Source organism: Canis lupus, chromosome 34, assembly GCF_048164855.1.
Source record: "Canis lupus baileyi chromosome 34, mCanLup2.hap1, whole genome shotgun sequence".
Classification (NCBI taxonomy): domain Eukaryota; kingdom Metazoa; phylum Chordata; class Mammalia; order Carnivora; family Canidae; genus Canis; species Canis lupus.
The window spans coordinates 16,456,929-16,471,206 of record NC_132871.1 but is presented as its reverse complement, the minus strand read 5'-3'; the positions used below and the strand labels follow the sequence as shown (position 1 = coordinate 16,471,206).

The following is a 14,278-nucleotide window of genomic DNA, read 5'->3' as shown; positions in this document are numbered from 1 at the left end:
TGAACCACACGGGCTGCCCCTCTCCATAGCTTTCTTAGGAGAAACCAGCTAGTAATCTTATTGAGGCCTGTTTGTATGTGTTGCAGTGTTTCTCTCTTGCTTCTTTCAAGATTATCTTTGCTTTTTGTCTTTTTACAGCTTGATCATGAGATTTCTAGTTCTGGATCTTTTTGAGTTTATCCTAGTTAGGGGATCAATGAGCTCTTTAATATGTAGATTAAAGTTTTTCATCAAATATGTGAAGTTTACAATCATTATTTCTTCAAATATTTTCTACTTCTTTCTCTCCTCTTCTTCTAAGACTCAAATTATATGTATGTCGGTATACTTGTTGGTGCCCTACATTTCTCTGAGGATCTGCTCATTTTTATTTTTTTAAAGATTTATTTATTCAGAGAGAGAGAGAGAGAGAGAGAGAGACTGAGAGGCAGAGACACAGGCAGAGGGAGAGAAGCAGGCTCCAAGCAGGGAGCCCGATGTGGGACTCGATCCCGAAACTCCAGGATCACATCTTGGGCTGAAGGCGGCGCCAAACCACTGCGCCACCGGGGCTGCCCGGATCCGCTCATTTTTATTCATTCTTTTTTCTTCCTATCCCTTAGACTGGACAATCTCAATCAACATTTCATGGAATTTGGGCAGCCCCAGTGGCTCAACGGTTTGGCGCCGCCTTCAGCCCAAGGTGTGATCCTGGAGACTCGGGATCGAATCCCACGTCGGGCTCCCTGCATGGAGCCTGCTTCTCCCTCTGCCTGTGTCTCTGCCTCTGTGTGTCTCTCATGAATAAATAAATAAATAAAGTTAAAAAAAACATTTCATGGAATTTTTCCTCTGCAAGCTCAAATCTGCTATTGAGACCCTTTAGTGAATTTTTCATTTAAACTATTGTGCTTTCAACTCAAAAATTTCTATTTGGTTTCTGTTTATAACTTCTTTTCTTTTTCTTTTTTTATAATAAAGATATCACCTATTTATTTGAGAGAGAGAATGAGCTGGGGAGAGTAGGAGAGGGAGAAGGAGAGGCCGATTCCCTGCCAAGCAGAGAGCTGGACTCCGCTCCATCCTAGAACCCTGAGATCATCACCTGAGCTGAAGGCAGAAACTTAACAGACTGAGCCACCCAGGTGTCCCTCTGTTTATAATTTCTCTCTATTGAAATGCTCTATTTTGTGAGACAGCATCCTTAATACTTTCCTGTAGTTCCTTGACAGTTCTTTGAACATATTTGCAATACCTATAAATTTACACAAGAAAATTGTTTAGGAAGTCTAATATCTGACTTCCTCAAGAACAGTTCCTATTAAAACTTTTTTTCCTTTTTGGACCATAATTTCCTATTTCTTTGCATGCCTCATCATTTTAAATAATATGTGGCAAGTCCAAATGTCAGATTCCCCCTACACTCAAAGTTTGTTTTGTTTGGGGGTTTTTTGGTGGTGTGTTGTTGTTTTGTTTTGTTTTGTTTTTGGCAGTTGTGGTTTGTTTAGTGTTTTTCCTGAACTAAATCTGTAAAGTTTGTATTCTTTTTCTACTTGCCTATTGGAATTTCAGCTTGGTTAGTTTAATTGTCAGCTAATAATTAGATAGTTTCCTTAAATTAAATTAAATTTCCTTAAATAAATCTCCCAGACTTTGCCAAGAAAGTCTCTGTGACGGGTGGAACGTGACTTCAATGCTTAGGCAAGTAGTTTACAACTCTGTCTTAGTCTTTACTTTTTTTCTTGCATAGAGCCTCAAATTCAGCCAGAGATGAAAGCTTCATTCTCAGGTATTTCCTGGGCACGTGTATAGCACTCTGCACGCATTTGTCCTTCGGGATTCCCAGGAATAAGTAGGGAGCTTCTACCTTCTATAAACATCTCAGTTCCCAGGTAGTTTTTTTTTTTTTTTTTTTTTAAGTGAAAACACTAAAGCTTGTTGGCTTGTACCCAATACTTACCACTGTATCAGTCATCTGTGATGTTAAAAAAAAAAAATTGCTACTGACCATTTTAACAAACATACCCCGTGAGCTCTGAGTCAGGTTAAATAAAGTCAAGCCTTGTGAGCAGTATTTTCCAGAGAACTCTGAGACAGATCAAGTGACAGTTATCTTAAAAAAGGGCTTTGGAGAGGATCCAATCTTGTTCCACCCCCTCCACAGGTTACTAAGCCAATAGATTTCACTGTAGTTTCAGTGGTTTTCTAGACTTCCATAGGACTAGGAGAAAAGTACAATATTAAAGCAAGTTAAAATGCCAAAAAACCTTATTGTTGTTACCAAGATTCAGCTATTTTTTCTGATAAACAGTCCTCAATTGTTGTAAGCCTTTGGTTAATTTCCTGATTTCTCAACGAAAAGTTGATTCTGACAATTTTTTGTCAGTGTTCTTTTTGATGAGGATTTTTGGAGATTCTTAATTCACCTTTCTGGCTGATGTCACTCCACTAAATCTTTAGATATTTTACAGATAGCTGTCTACATATCTGAACCTCTCTCCTACTTTTCACCCTCTTCTAAATGGAGATTACAGTTTAGCAGTGAGGCTCAGATGGTAACTTTTTAAAAATGTTTATTTATTTATAATCTCTACACCCAACTTGGGGCTCAAACTCATGACCTGGAGATCAAGAGTCACATGCTCAAGCTACTGAACCAGTCAGGTATCCTTCAGATGGTAACTTTTAGACTGAATGATGCAAAACATTATTTAACACCTATTAGATAAATCAGTCTTTTATTGTAGTACTGTGTATGTAAGAAAGTGAGTATGTGAGGTTCCTTGATAGTTCAGTTGGTTAAGTATCTGCCTTCGGCTCAGGTCATGATCCCAGGGTCCTAGGATTAAGCCCCACATCTGACTCCCTGCTCAGCAGAGAGCATGCTTCTCTCTCTCCCTCTGATTCTCACCTTGCTTGTGCTCTGTCAAATTAATAATCTTTTTTTTAAAAAAAGAGAAAGTGAGTATGTGACAGTAATTGTGTTTTTTCAATACATGTCCCAGGGATACGTCCTCCAACCTGTCAGAACCTTCCATGGCTACTTCATGAGTCCTTCATTATATAAATACCAGTAGAGTCCCCTGGTGGGATAGCAGCTGGCCCTCACTCTGCATCTGGCATAAAGAGGCTCCACTGCTACAGAAGCTCAGGCAATGACATGAAGACAGTCCAAATTCCCAAAGTTCAAGCGGTCACTATGACAACATTAATTGGGAATTTAAAGACTTAAAAAAACAAAATCACTGTAATTGCTAAAGAGTTCTTTAGATGTCCCCTTAGGCTACTTCTATTCAAAAATCAAAATTTTATAGAAGGTCATCTAGGTTACAATACCTAAGTAGCATTATTTTTTATACTCCTTCACTTTAGAGATGAGGAAATTGAGACATTTCCCAACCAAAAAAAAAAAAAAAAGAAAAAAGCAAGAAAGAAAGAAAGAAACACTCATAAAACAATCAATGTGATTCATCATATCAGCAAGAGAAAAACCAAGAACCATATGATCCTCTCATTAGATGCAGAGAAAGCATTTGACAAAATACAGCATCCATTCCTGATCAAAACTCTTCAGAGTGTAGGGATAGAGGGAACATTCCTCGACATCTTAAAAGCCATCTACGAAAAGCCCACAGCAAATATCATTCTCAATGGGGAAGCACTGGGAGCCTTTCCCCTAAGATCAGGAACAAGACAGGGATGTCCACTCTCACCACTGCTATTCAACATAGTACTGGAAGCCCTAGCCTCAGCAATCAGACAACAAAAAGACATTAAAGGCATTCAAATTGGCAAAGAAGAAGTCAAACTCTCCCTCTTCGCCGATGACATGATACGCTACATAGAAAACCCAAAAGTCTCCACCCCAAGATTGCTAGAACTCATACAGCAATTTGGTAGTGTGGCAGGATACAAAATCAATGCCCAGAAATCAGTGGCATTTCTATACACTAACAATGAGACTGAAGAAAGAGAAATTAAGGAGTCAATCCCATTTACAATTGCACCCAAAAGCATAAGATACCTAGGAATAAACCTAACCAAAGAGGGAAAGGATCTATACCCTAAAAACTATAGAACACTTCTGAAAGAAATTGAGGAAGACACAAAGAGATGGAAAAATATTCTATGCTCGTGGATTGGCAGAATTAATATTGTGAAAATGTCAATGTTACCCAGGGCAATTTACACGTTTAATGCAATCCCTATCAAAATACCATGGACTTTCTTCAGAGAGTTAGAACAAATTATTTTAAGATTTGTGTGGAATCAGAAAAGACCCCGAATAGCCAGGGGAATTTTAAAAAAGAAAACCATATCTGGGGGCAGCACAATGCCAGATTTCAGGTTGTACTACAAAGCTGTGGTCATCAAGACAGTGTGGTACTGGCACAAAAACAGACACATAGATCAATGGAACAGAATAGAGAACCCAGAAGTGGACCCTGAACTTTATGGTCAACTAATATTCGATAAAGGAGGAAAGACTATCCACTGGAAGAAAGACAGTCTCTTCAATAAATGGTGCTGGGAAAATTGGACATCCACATGCAGAAGAATGAAACTAGACCACTCTCTTGCACCATACACAAAGATAAACTCAAAATGGATGAAAGATCTAAATGTGAGACAAGATTCCATCAAAATCCTAGAGGAGAACACAGGCAACACCCTTTTTGAACTCAGCCAGTAACTTCTTGCAAGATACATCCACGAAGGCAAAAGAAACAAAAGCAAAAATGAACTATTGGGACTTCATCAAGATAAGAAGCTTTTGCACAGCAAAGGATACAGTCAACAAAACTCAAAGACAACCTACAGAATGGGAGAAGATATTTGCAAATGATGTATCAGATAAAGGGCTAGTTTCCAAGATCTATAAAGAACTTCTTGAACTCAACACCAAAGAAACAAACAATCCAATCGTGAAATGGGCAAAAGACATGAAGAGAAATTTCACAGAGGAAGACATAGACATGGCCAACATGCACATGAGAAAATGCTCTGCATCACTTGCCATCAGGGAAATACAAATCAAAACCACAATGAGATACCATTGTGAGACACCAGTGAGAATGAGGAAAATTAACAAGGCAGGAAACCACAAATGTTGGAGAGGATGTGGAGAAAGGGGAACCCTCTTGCACTGTTGGTGGGAATGTGAACTGGTGCAGCCACTCTGGAAAACTGTGTGGAGGTTCCTCAAAGAGTTAAAAATAGACCTGCCCTACGACCCAGCAATTGCACTGTTGGGGATTTACCCCAAAGATTCAGATGCAATGAAACGCCGGGACACCTGCACCCCGATGTTTCTAGCAGCAATGGCCACAATAGCCAAACTGGAAGGAGCCTCGGTGTCCATCGAAAGATGAACGGATAAAGATGTGGTCTATGTATACAATGGAATATTCCTCAGCCATTAGAAACGACAAATATCCACCATTTGCTTCAACGTGGATGGAACTGGAGGGTATTATGCTCAGTGAAGTCAGTCAATCGGAGAAGGACAAACATTATATGTTCTCATTCATTTGGGGAATATTAATAATAGTGAAAGGGAATATAAGGGAAGGGAGAAGAAATGTGTGGGAAATATCAAAAAGGGAGACAGAACATAGAGACTCCTAACTCTGGGAAACGAACTAGGGGTGGTAGAAGGGAAGGAGGGCGGGGGGTGGGGGTGAATGGGTGACAGGCACTGAGGGGGACACTTGAGGGGATGAGCACTGGGTGTTATGCTGTATGTTGGCAAAGTGAACACGAATAAAAAATAAATTTATTATAAAAAAGAAGAAAGAAAGAAAGAAAGAAAGAAAGAAAGAAAGAAAGAAAAAAGAAAGAAAGAAAGAAAGAAAGAAAAAAGAAAGAAAGAAGAAAGAAAGAAAGAAAGAAAGAAAGAAAGAAAAAGAAAGAAAGAAAGAAAGAAAGAAAGAAAGAAAGAAAGAAAGAAAGATTTCCATTAGAGACGTTCCTAAGGGCACAGTAGGTTCTCAGCACAGACAAGACTCTAGTGAAGTCCTTGATATTTCCAAAAGATATTCCAAGTCACTCACGAATAACAAAAGCTTAAGGGAATTCAGTGAACACAACACTCTTGGAGCTGCCACTGCACACCTCGAGGCTGGTCACCTAGAAGTCTCTGACTCATCTTTTCTCCCCTCCTATTTGTGTGAACGTTTCCCACCTGCCCATTCATCTGAAGCCAAACCTGTGCATTTACTCAGAGCCCAACGATGCCCATGGGGCTGCTTTCGAGTTGGTGGAGCCCTTCTCAGAGAGTAACCAGAACTCCCATTCGGCCCCCCTGCCTCTTACCCACCCCCCCGCCCCGGGCCTGGATCGGCCAGGTCAGCTCACCTGTGTTTTCCCTCGCCCTCCCTACACCTCCACAGCGCCTTCCAACCCGCGCCAGCATCTCTGACGAGGCGTCGGGCACTCTGAGACTCGGCAAGGCGACGCCGACGCCGGGCGAGCAGGAATGTTTGCCGAAGCGCGCAGTCGCTTAGCAACGCCGCCGGAAGTGACGGCAGCCGCCGCCGAGGAACGGCGAACGCGCCGCAGCGGGGCCGTCGGGCTGGGAAAGCGGGACTGCGCCTGCGCGGGAAGTCGTGCGCCGGCGCGCGTGTCGGGTGCCCCTCAGGGGCAGGCTCCGGAACGAGGTCGGAGGGCAGAGCCTGCGGGAGCGGCCCCGGGTCCAGGACGGCTGCCGACGCGTGGTCCGGGTCCGTGAGGAGCCCTGGGGGCCCGGCCCGGCGCTCCGGTCCTCGTCCACTGGGCTCCTCACGGGGGATGACCCCCAGCGAGGTGCCTGCGCCTACGTCCGGGGCGGACCCTGCAGGTGTGTGGGAGAGCGAGGCCTGACTCGGTGTGTGCGGCCCACGGACCTGCTCGCGGGGGGGAGCTGGAGGGCAGAGGCCCCCCTTCCGTGGAAACGCCGAGGTTAATGGACAGAGAAATCGGTTTTTAAATACTTTGGTTTCGAAACCATGATCCAGGCTAGATGAAGCTTATATTAAAAAAGAAAATAAACAAACAAACAAAAAAACAAAAAAAAAAACTTGGATATTGTCCCAGAACATTCATGTTAGGACCCTTAAGACGTTTTAAATTGCTTTGTAAATGCAGTATAGTAAAATGAAGGTATTTGTGGGACAAGTCAGACCACTGAGAACACAAAAATCTGTTAAAAGTGGATGCAGTCTTGGTTTCAAAAGACCCCCCCCCCTTTCTGACACATCGAAGTACAATTTTTTTTTTTTTTTTTTATCAGTTAGTTGGCTAGGGCACCTATACATTAGGCACCAAACTAGAGTAGAGTCGCTCAAATGAAAGGAGGTAACGATTTTTAATCACTAAAGTTCTAACACATAGTTGTGCTATTTTTCTTCAGGTTTTCTATCTGATGTTCCACCGTAATAATGCTGGTAAGTATGAAAGGACTAACAAAATATTTGTTGACGTAAGTTAGCTTATGCACATTGGTGAGGTTTGTTTTTTTTTTTTTTTTTGAAGCATAGTTTTATTTTTATTTTATTCTTAGAAATTATTTTTTTAAAGATTTTTATTTATTTATTCCTGAGAGAGAGAGGCAGAGACACACGCAGAGGGAGAAGCAGGCTCCACGCTGTGAGCCCGACGTGGGACTCGATTCCGGGTCTCCAGGCTCGCGCCCTGGGCTGAAGGCAGGCGCTAAACCGTTGAGCCACTGGGGCTGCCCAGAAGCATAGTTTTAAAAGTGTCAAGAGCTCGGGAAGGGCCAGAGAGATTTTATACTATTTGCACACTAACAATTTAGCTTGCCACAGTTTTGTGGAAGACGCAGAAATAAATGACATAGAGCCATGACACTGGACAAAATCTCAGCAGTTTTGCCCCGCTTGCCACCTGGTGATGAAACGATCAGAAGTCACCTGCACGCGAGTGTGTTGCAATACTGCACAGGAACCTTGAGCTTAGGGAACCTTAATCTATTCTACTAGACAATAAGCATGCCTTTCGGGGTTTTTCACTACACGTAGGTTGAGACAATAGCCCAGAGCATAGAGCAGTGAATGGCTTGCCTGTAAAGCATGAAGAACCAATAGAGACCATGGAGAATTACCTCCCAACAAAAATTCACTGGAATTTTAACTAACTAGGTTACAGAAAGTATTGAATCATATAAAATTCAGTCTCAGTAATTTGCCAATTTGTCTGATATCATTCGACTTCCAACACCCAGTTCAACTAACCCATGGATGCTTACAGCTAAGTCTAGGTAGAGCTAGTTACTTCTCTCTCTGACTCCACTCCTTTGTTTTATTTTGTTGTGAAGTTAAGGTAGCATTTGCATTTTGATCTGAAACAAGAGTTTAAATTATTCTTTGGAAAAAATTATTACAAAATCAGTGTAGAAAAAGAATGCACGGCAGTTGAAGCACCCATGGTCCTACCACCGTACACAGACATTTTTTAAAACAAAAATGGGATTATACTGTACACACTGTTTAGTGATTTACTTGTATAAGTTGTACTAAAGATCTTAGCTTTTATTGTCTAAATAAATATTCCATTACCCGGCTATCACATATCTTATTTAACCAGTCCCCAGTTCTTGGATGTCTGTGCAGTTTCCAGTTTTCCTTATTGTAAAAAACACAGGTTATGTTTATATATATAAATGTTATGTTTATAGATATATAAAAACATTGCAGAGATGGCAAATATATACTGCTCATGCTTTTGGAGAGAATAATTAATAACTGCTTTTGGAATTTTAAACTGGATTCAAAATAGATTCACTTTTTTTTTTTTAGATTCACATTCTTTAAACTTTTGTGCACATCCTTAAGTTTTGGAGACATTTTTATTAAAGTATAGCACTAGGGGGGATCCCTGGGTGGCGCAGCGGTTTGGCGCTTGCCTTTGGCCCAGGGCGCGATCCTGGAGACCCGGGATCGAATCCCACATCGGGCTCCCGGTGCATGGAGCCTGCTTCTCCTTCTGCCTGTGTCTCTGCCTCTTTCTCTCTCTCTCTCTCTCTCTGTGTGACTATCATAAATAAATAAAAAATAAAAAAAAATAAAGTATAGCACTAATCTTTAAAAGTTTATTGACAATAGAATGTAGTACTTATCTATTATTTAACAAGTAAAAAGGAAAAATGGAACCTGGAAATCTTAACATAATCAGCCTAACACTTGTGACTTTATCCACTGGATTAAAATGTATATTCATTGTAATCTTTGTTTAATCAAGATTTTGTTTCTCCCATTGCCAATAAGTGCCTTTCTAATGTAAGAGAAAACAGCGTAATTAGAAAACATAAATTTAAAAATATCTTAAATACTTTTAATTTTAGGAGTTAAGAAGTCTCCGTTTCTTTGCTCCAAACCGGAAGACTTTGTTTCCTGCATATAGAGTAGGAGTAATGTTGGTTAGAAACTGGCTGGTGTTTAAAGGTGAAGATTGTCTTGACTGTTTAACCTAAGCCCTATTCTGAAGTAAAAATAACTGTCTTGGAAATACTAAGTTGGGTAAGTTGGTTTTTTTTTTTTTTTTGGGTTTTTTTTTTTTTTTTGGTAAGTATTTTTAATAAAGGTTTATGTTGAATGGTGATAAAAAACTACTAGAAAAAGATCTGAAATGTTAAAAAGTATATTTTCAGATAGAAATACTCAACAGCAGAACTATGTTAATTTCAGGTTTATGATCTATCTTATTATTTTGAGGTTAATAAATAGTTTAGGAATTTGGGCAACTTTTGGCTCATTAAGTATCAGCCTGAGACAGTTTTCAACCAGCGAGTTACATTTAAATTTTTTTTTAAATTTTGTATAAATTCAGAATACTTGAAAAGCATGTGTAATTTAAAGTGTGCCTAGAGTGCAATACTAATGTGTTTGTCAACTATGCCTTATTGCTATTTGTTACATTGTTTTTAGGACAGTGAATTCTGCACTTAAATTTCTAGGAGCCAGTTAGAGAGAATAGCTGGATTAGATAGTTAGAGTACAAGGATCCAGAGTATCAGAGTATTATGTACTGTGTCTCTAAATTCACAAAACAAGAGATACCCTTCTAGGTTAATCTCCAGATAGTCTAAATTGAGAGACATAGAATACTAACTCTTGTATGAGTCAACAAGCTCTATTCTCCATTTCACCTCCTAGATATCTACTCACCTACTGGATAAACCAACTGACTGAGCCACCCAGATCCCCCTTCCTAGTATTTATTTTAAACTGATTAATAGGGACGCCTGGGTGGCTCAGTGGTTAGGATCTGCCTCTGGCTCAGGGCATGATCCCTGGGTCCTGGGATCGAGTCCCACATCAGACTGCCTATTAGGAGCCTGCATCTCCCTCTGCCTGTGCCTCTCTCTGTGTATCTCTCATGAATAAATGAAATCTATTCTAAATTTAAAAATCTTAAGAAAACAAATAAACTGATTAATAAGTGGGACACCTGGCTGGCTCATTTGGAGGAGCATGAGACTCTTGATTTCAGAGTTGTGAGTTTGAGCCCCATGTTGGGTGTTGAGATTACAAAAAAATAAATAAACTTAAAAAAAATAAAGTGATTAATAAACTTTAAATGTTTTATTTCTTAGACACTAGAGTATGGTACTTTAAGCCTGAACTTTGGAGTCAAGTGTACCGGAGTCCAAACTCCAGCTTTTCCATTTAACTAATACTTAACCAACTTAACTCATACTTAAGCTTTGGCTTATGTATCTTTAAGATGATAGTAATACTTTCTACTTGATAGGGTTATGAAGTTAAGTGAGATGATGAAATTGTAAAGTTCTTAGTCTAGTGCCTGGTATATTATGATATCTTTAAAAGTGTTAGTTACTCTTTAAAAAAATATTTTTTTGTTGTTTACACACAGTAATTATAGCTTCTCTTGGGTTTCTTTATAACTGTGTTTTTTTACAGATGGATAATTTTTATTCATAGCATCTGTTGACCAGTTTAGTTTTTCTTTTTCTCAAGGAAAACTAAGGTCATTTATAAGAGGGTCACTTATATTTAATGACCTTCATTATCATTTAATGAAAACAAAGAATTAAGTGTCATATAAGCAATGTGACTTTTCACACATACCCAGATTATTTGGTACTCCAGACTGAACTATCTTAGAAAATAAAAATAAATTTGAAAATTGTTAACAAAAGTTACTTATAGTCTGGAAGGATGGAACTGGTGCCAAGTTTAAGTAATTTGTTTAGAATTTCAAATACACCATAAGCAACCATTTAGTTGTAACACTGGCATTAATGATTTCAAGCTAAATACCTTTTTAGGAAGATTATTCAAATTTTGTAAGATTTCATAGTATTAAATTTGGTAGAATTTAGGTCAGTATACAGAGGATTTATTTTATATTATACATAGCCTGTTAGTTTATATATGGATTATTGTAAATATTTTAAACTAATAAATTTGTGATTGATAATTTAAAGAAAATAAGAATGATTAGCCAGGCTACTTTTTTCTGTCATGTTTTATAATTTTTCTAAATTAGACTGTAAGGGAATAATTATTTCACTACTCTCATTGGCTTAATCTGTAGTTTAATTCTGAGTGCTCAAAAAATCATCCTCACAGGAACACAGTAATACTGTGAATATCCTTTTGGATATTCTATTTCCATTTATTTAAAATACTCAAATATGAACTTTGCTTCTTAGGAAAAAGTAATTAAATGGTGGTCTTAAATGCTTAATCGTTTTAACTTTTTTATATTAGGCCTTTATTTTAGCAGATTAACACTCAGCAATGTTTGTTAAATAAGTGTAATAGCTAGATATGTAAAACAGTATGTTTAGGAAACAATATTTCTTCTTTTTCAGGGTAACCCAGATTTGCTTTTGGAACCATGAAAATTTTGCTCGTTTTTGACTTTGACAATACAATCATAGATGATAATAGTGACACCTGGATTATACAGTGTGCTCCAGAGAAAAAGCTTCCTATTGAACTACAAAATTCTTATAAGAAAGGATTTTGGACAGAATTTATGGGCAGAGTCTTTAAGTATTTGGGAGATAGAGGTGTAAGAGAAGATGAAATGAAAAGAGCAGTGACATCAATGCCTTTCACTCTAGGGATGGTGGAACTTTTGAACTTTATAAGAAGGAACAAGGATAAATTTGACTGCATCATTATTTCAGATTCAAATTCAGTCTTCATAGATTGGGTTTTAGAAGCTACCAGTTTTCATGATGTGTTTGATAAAGTGTTTACAAATCCTGCAGCTTTTGATAGTAATGGTCATCTCACTGTGGAAAATTATCATGCTCATTCTTGCAACAGGTGCCCAAAAAACCTTTGCAAAAATGTAGTTTTGGTAGAATTTGTAGATAAGCAGTTACAACAGGGAATAGATTATACACGAATTGTTTATATAGGTGATGGTGGAAATGATGTCTGCCCAGTAACTTTTTTGAAGAAGAATGATGTTGCCATGCCACGGAAAGGTTATACTTTACAGAAAACTCTTTCCAGAATGTCTCAAAATCTTGAACCTATGGAATCTTCTGTTATAGTTTGGTCCTCAGGTGTTGAAATAATTTCTTATTTACAATTTCTAATAAATGAGTAACATGCCAACAAGGAGTAATATGGTGTGTATCGGTTAAGGTTAGGTACAGCAACATAAAACTAAAACCCCAAATGCCAGTGGATTTTTTTTAAAAAGTGTTTTTTTTTTCCCCCTCTCACTTAAAAGAATTTCAGAGGTAAGTAACACAAGGCTGCTGTGGTGCTCTAGCAACCTCAGCACTTGGCTTCTATCTCACATTCCAAGATTGCTGCTCAAGCTCTTTCCCTTACATCAACACTAGCCAGCAAAGGAGAGGGCAGTAAGTAAGTGAGAAGTTTGCACCCTCACTTAATTTTCTTTGGCCAAGGCTTAGTCATGGTCACCCCATCTAATGGTGAGGAAGGATGAAAAATACAGCTTTTATTCCAGATGATCAGATGCCTGGGGAAAAATTGAGGGGAAAAAGAGTACTGGATTGAGGTGGGTGCAATTAGTGCCTCTGCCAAATGTGGTTGATAGATTGTATTTTTGAATTTATTCCCAGAGAGAGTAGTCCTATATTATACTTTCTTAGATGCTTATTTCAAAAGCGTATCTAGTAGTTACAGATCTTAAAAACAAACCTGATACTTTATTCACATAAGAATAAAAAATTCCCAAATATATATAATCTCCTATTTTCAAATAGGTATTTTTTTTAAAGATTTATTTATATTTATTTGAGAGAGGGCATGAACAGGGGAAGGACAGAGAAAGAATCCTTGAGCAGATTACCCACTTAGTGCCAATCAGGACCCTGACATCATGATCTGAGCCAAAACCAAGAGTCAGTCACTCAACCAACTGAGCCACCCAGGCACCCCCTAAGTCAGGATTTTATAGATAGGGATGAAGTATCTATCTCTGAAGTTTTTGCAAATTTCAGATTTTCCTTTTTGAAATGAGGTAACAGCATTCTTCAAATATTTTAAATTTATGTCAGCATCACAGACTATAATCCCAGTATCCTAGTTTAGTCAGTATGTTATTTCTGTTTAGCAACATAGGGCTTGAACTCACAACTCTAAGATTGAGAGCTGATCTCAGCGATCAAGAGTCAGAGCTTAACTGAGCCAAACAGGAGCCCCATTTTGTTGTTGTTTTTCTTTTTATTCAATTGAAGTTTAGTTGATACTGGGTTACATTAGTTTCGGGTGTACAACATAGTGATTGGACAAGTTTATATGTTACGTGTTTATACATCATGCTGTGTTCACCACAAGTGTAACCCATCTGTCACCATGCAAGGCTGTTACAGTACTGTTGACTATGTTCCCTATGTTGTACCTCTCATCCTGTGACTTAACTCATTCCATTACTGGAAGCCTGTATCTCCCACTCCTCTTCACCCGTTTCCCTTTCCCTCCACCCTCCACCCCTCTGGCAACCATGGGTTTATTCTCTATATGGGTGTCTTTCTGCTTTCTTTGTTTTATTTTTCAGACTACACATATAAGTGAAATCATATGTTATATGTCTTTCCCTGACTTATTTCACTTAGCTTAATGTCCTCTAGATCCACCCATGTTGTTGCGCATGGCAAGCTCCCATTCTTTTTTTGTGGCTGAGTAATATTCCAGTGTGTGTGTGTACACATCATATCTTCTTTATCCATTCATCCATGATAGACACTTAGGTTGCTTCTGTCTTCTGGCTATTATAAATAATACTGCAATAAACACTGGGATGCATATATCTTTTTGAATTAGTGTTTCTGTTTTCTTTTGGTAAA

General features: G+C 38.6%; 3 protein-coding genes across 6 annotated transcripts in view; 2 read left to right on the top strand and 1 right to left on the bottom strand.

Moving 5' to 3' along the window:
* Positions 1 to 6,496, bottom strand: part of CFAP210 (cilia and flagella associated protein 210) — a 38,446-nt gene extending 31,950 nt beyond the window's left edge. For 2 of the 4 annotated variants that reach the window (XM_072811335.1, XM_072811336.1), the window contains exon 1: positions 6,337 to 6,496. In XM_072811335.1, the coding sequence (XP_072667436.1) occupies positions 6,337 to 6,394 (58 nt within the window). In that variant the 5' untranslated portion in view covers positions 6,395 to 6,496. The remainder of the gene's footprint in view (positions 1 to 6,336) is intronic. The other 2 variants (XM_072811337.1, XM_072811338.1) reach the window with 2 other exon arrangements.
* A 2,856-nt stretch (positions 6,497 to 9,352) lies between these two features.
* Positions 9,353 to 12,578, top strand: PHOSPHO2 (phosphatase, orphan 2). Its single transcript, XM_072811345.1, has 2 exons — positions 9,353 to 9,494; positions 11,816 to 12,578. Exon 2 carries the CDS (start codon positions 11,842 to 11,844, stop codon positions 12,565 to 12,567), a length of 726 nt encoding a protein of 241 aa, XP_072667446.1. The 5' UTR covers positions 9,353 to 9,494; positions 11,816 to 11,841; the 3' UTR covers positions 12,568 to 12,578.
* KLHL23 (kelch like family member 23) overlaps positions 9,355 to 14,278 on the top strand; it is a 35,196-nt gene continuing 30,272 nt past the window's right edge. Inside the window, exon 1 of the mRNA XM_072811340.1 lies at positions 9,355 to 9,494. The gene's annotated coding sequence lies outside the window, so the exon portion shown is untranslated. The remainder of the gene's footprint in view (positions 9,495 to 14,278) is intronic.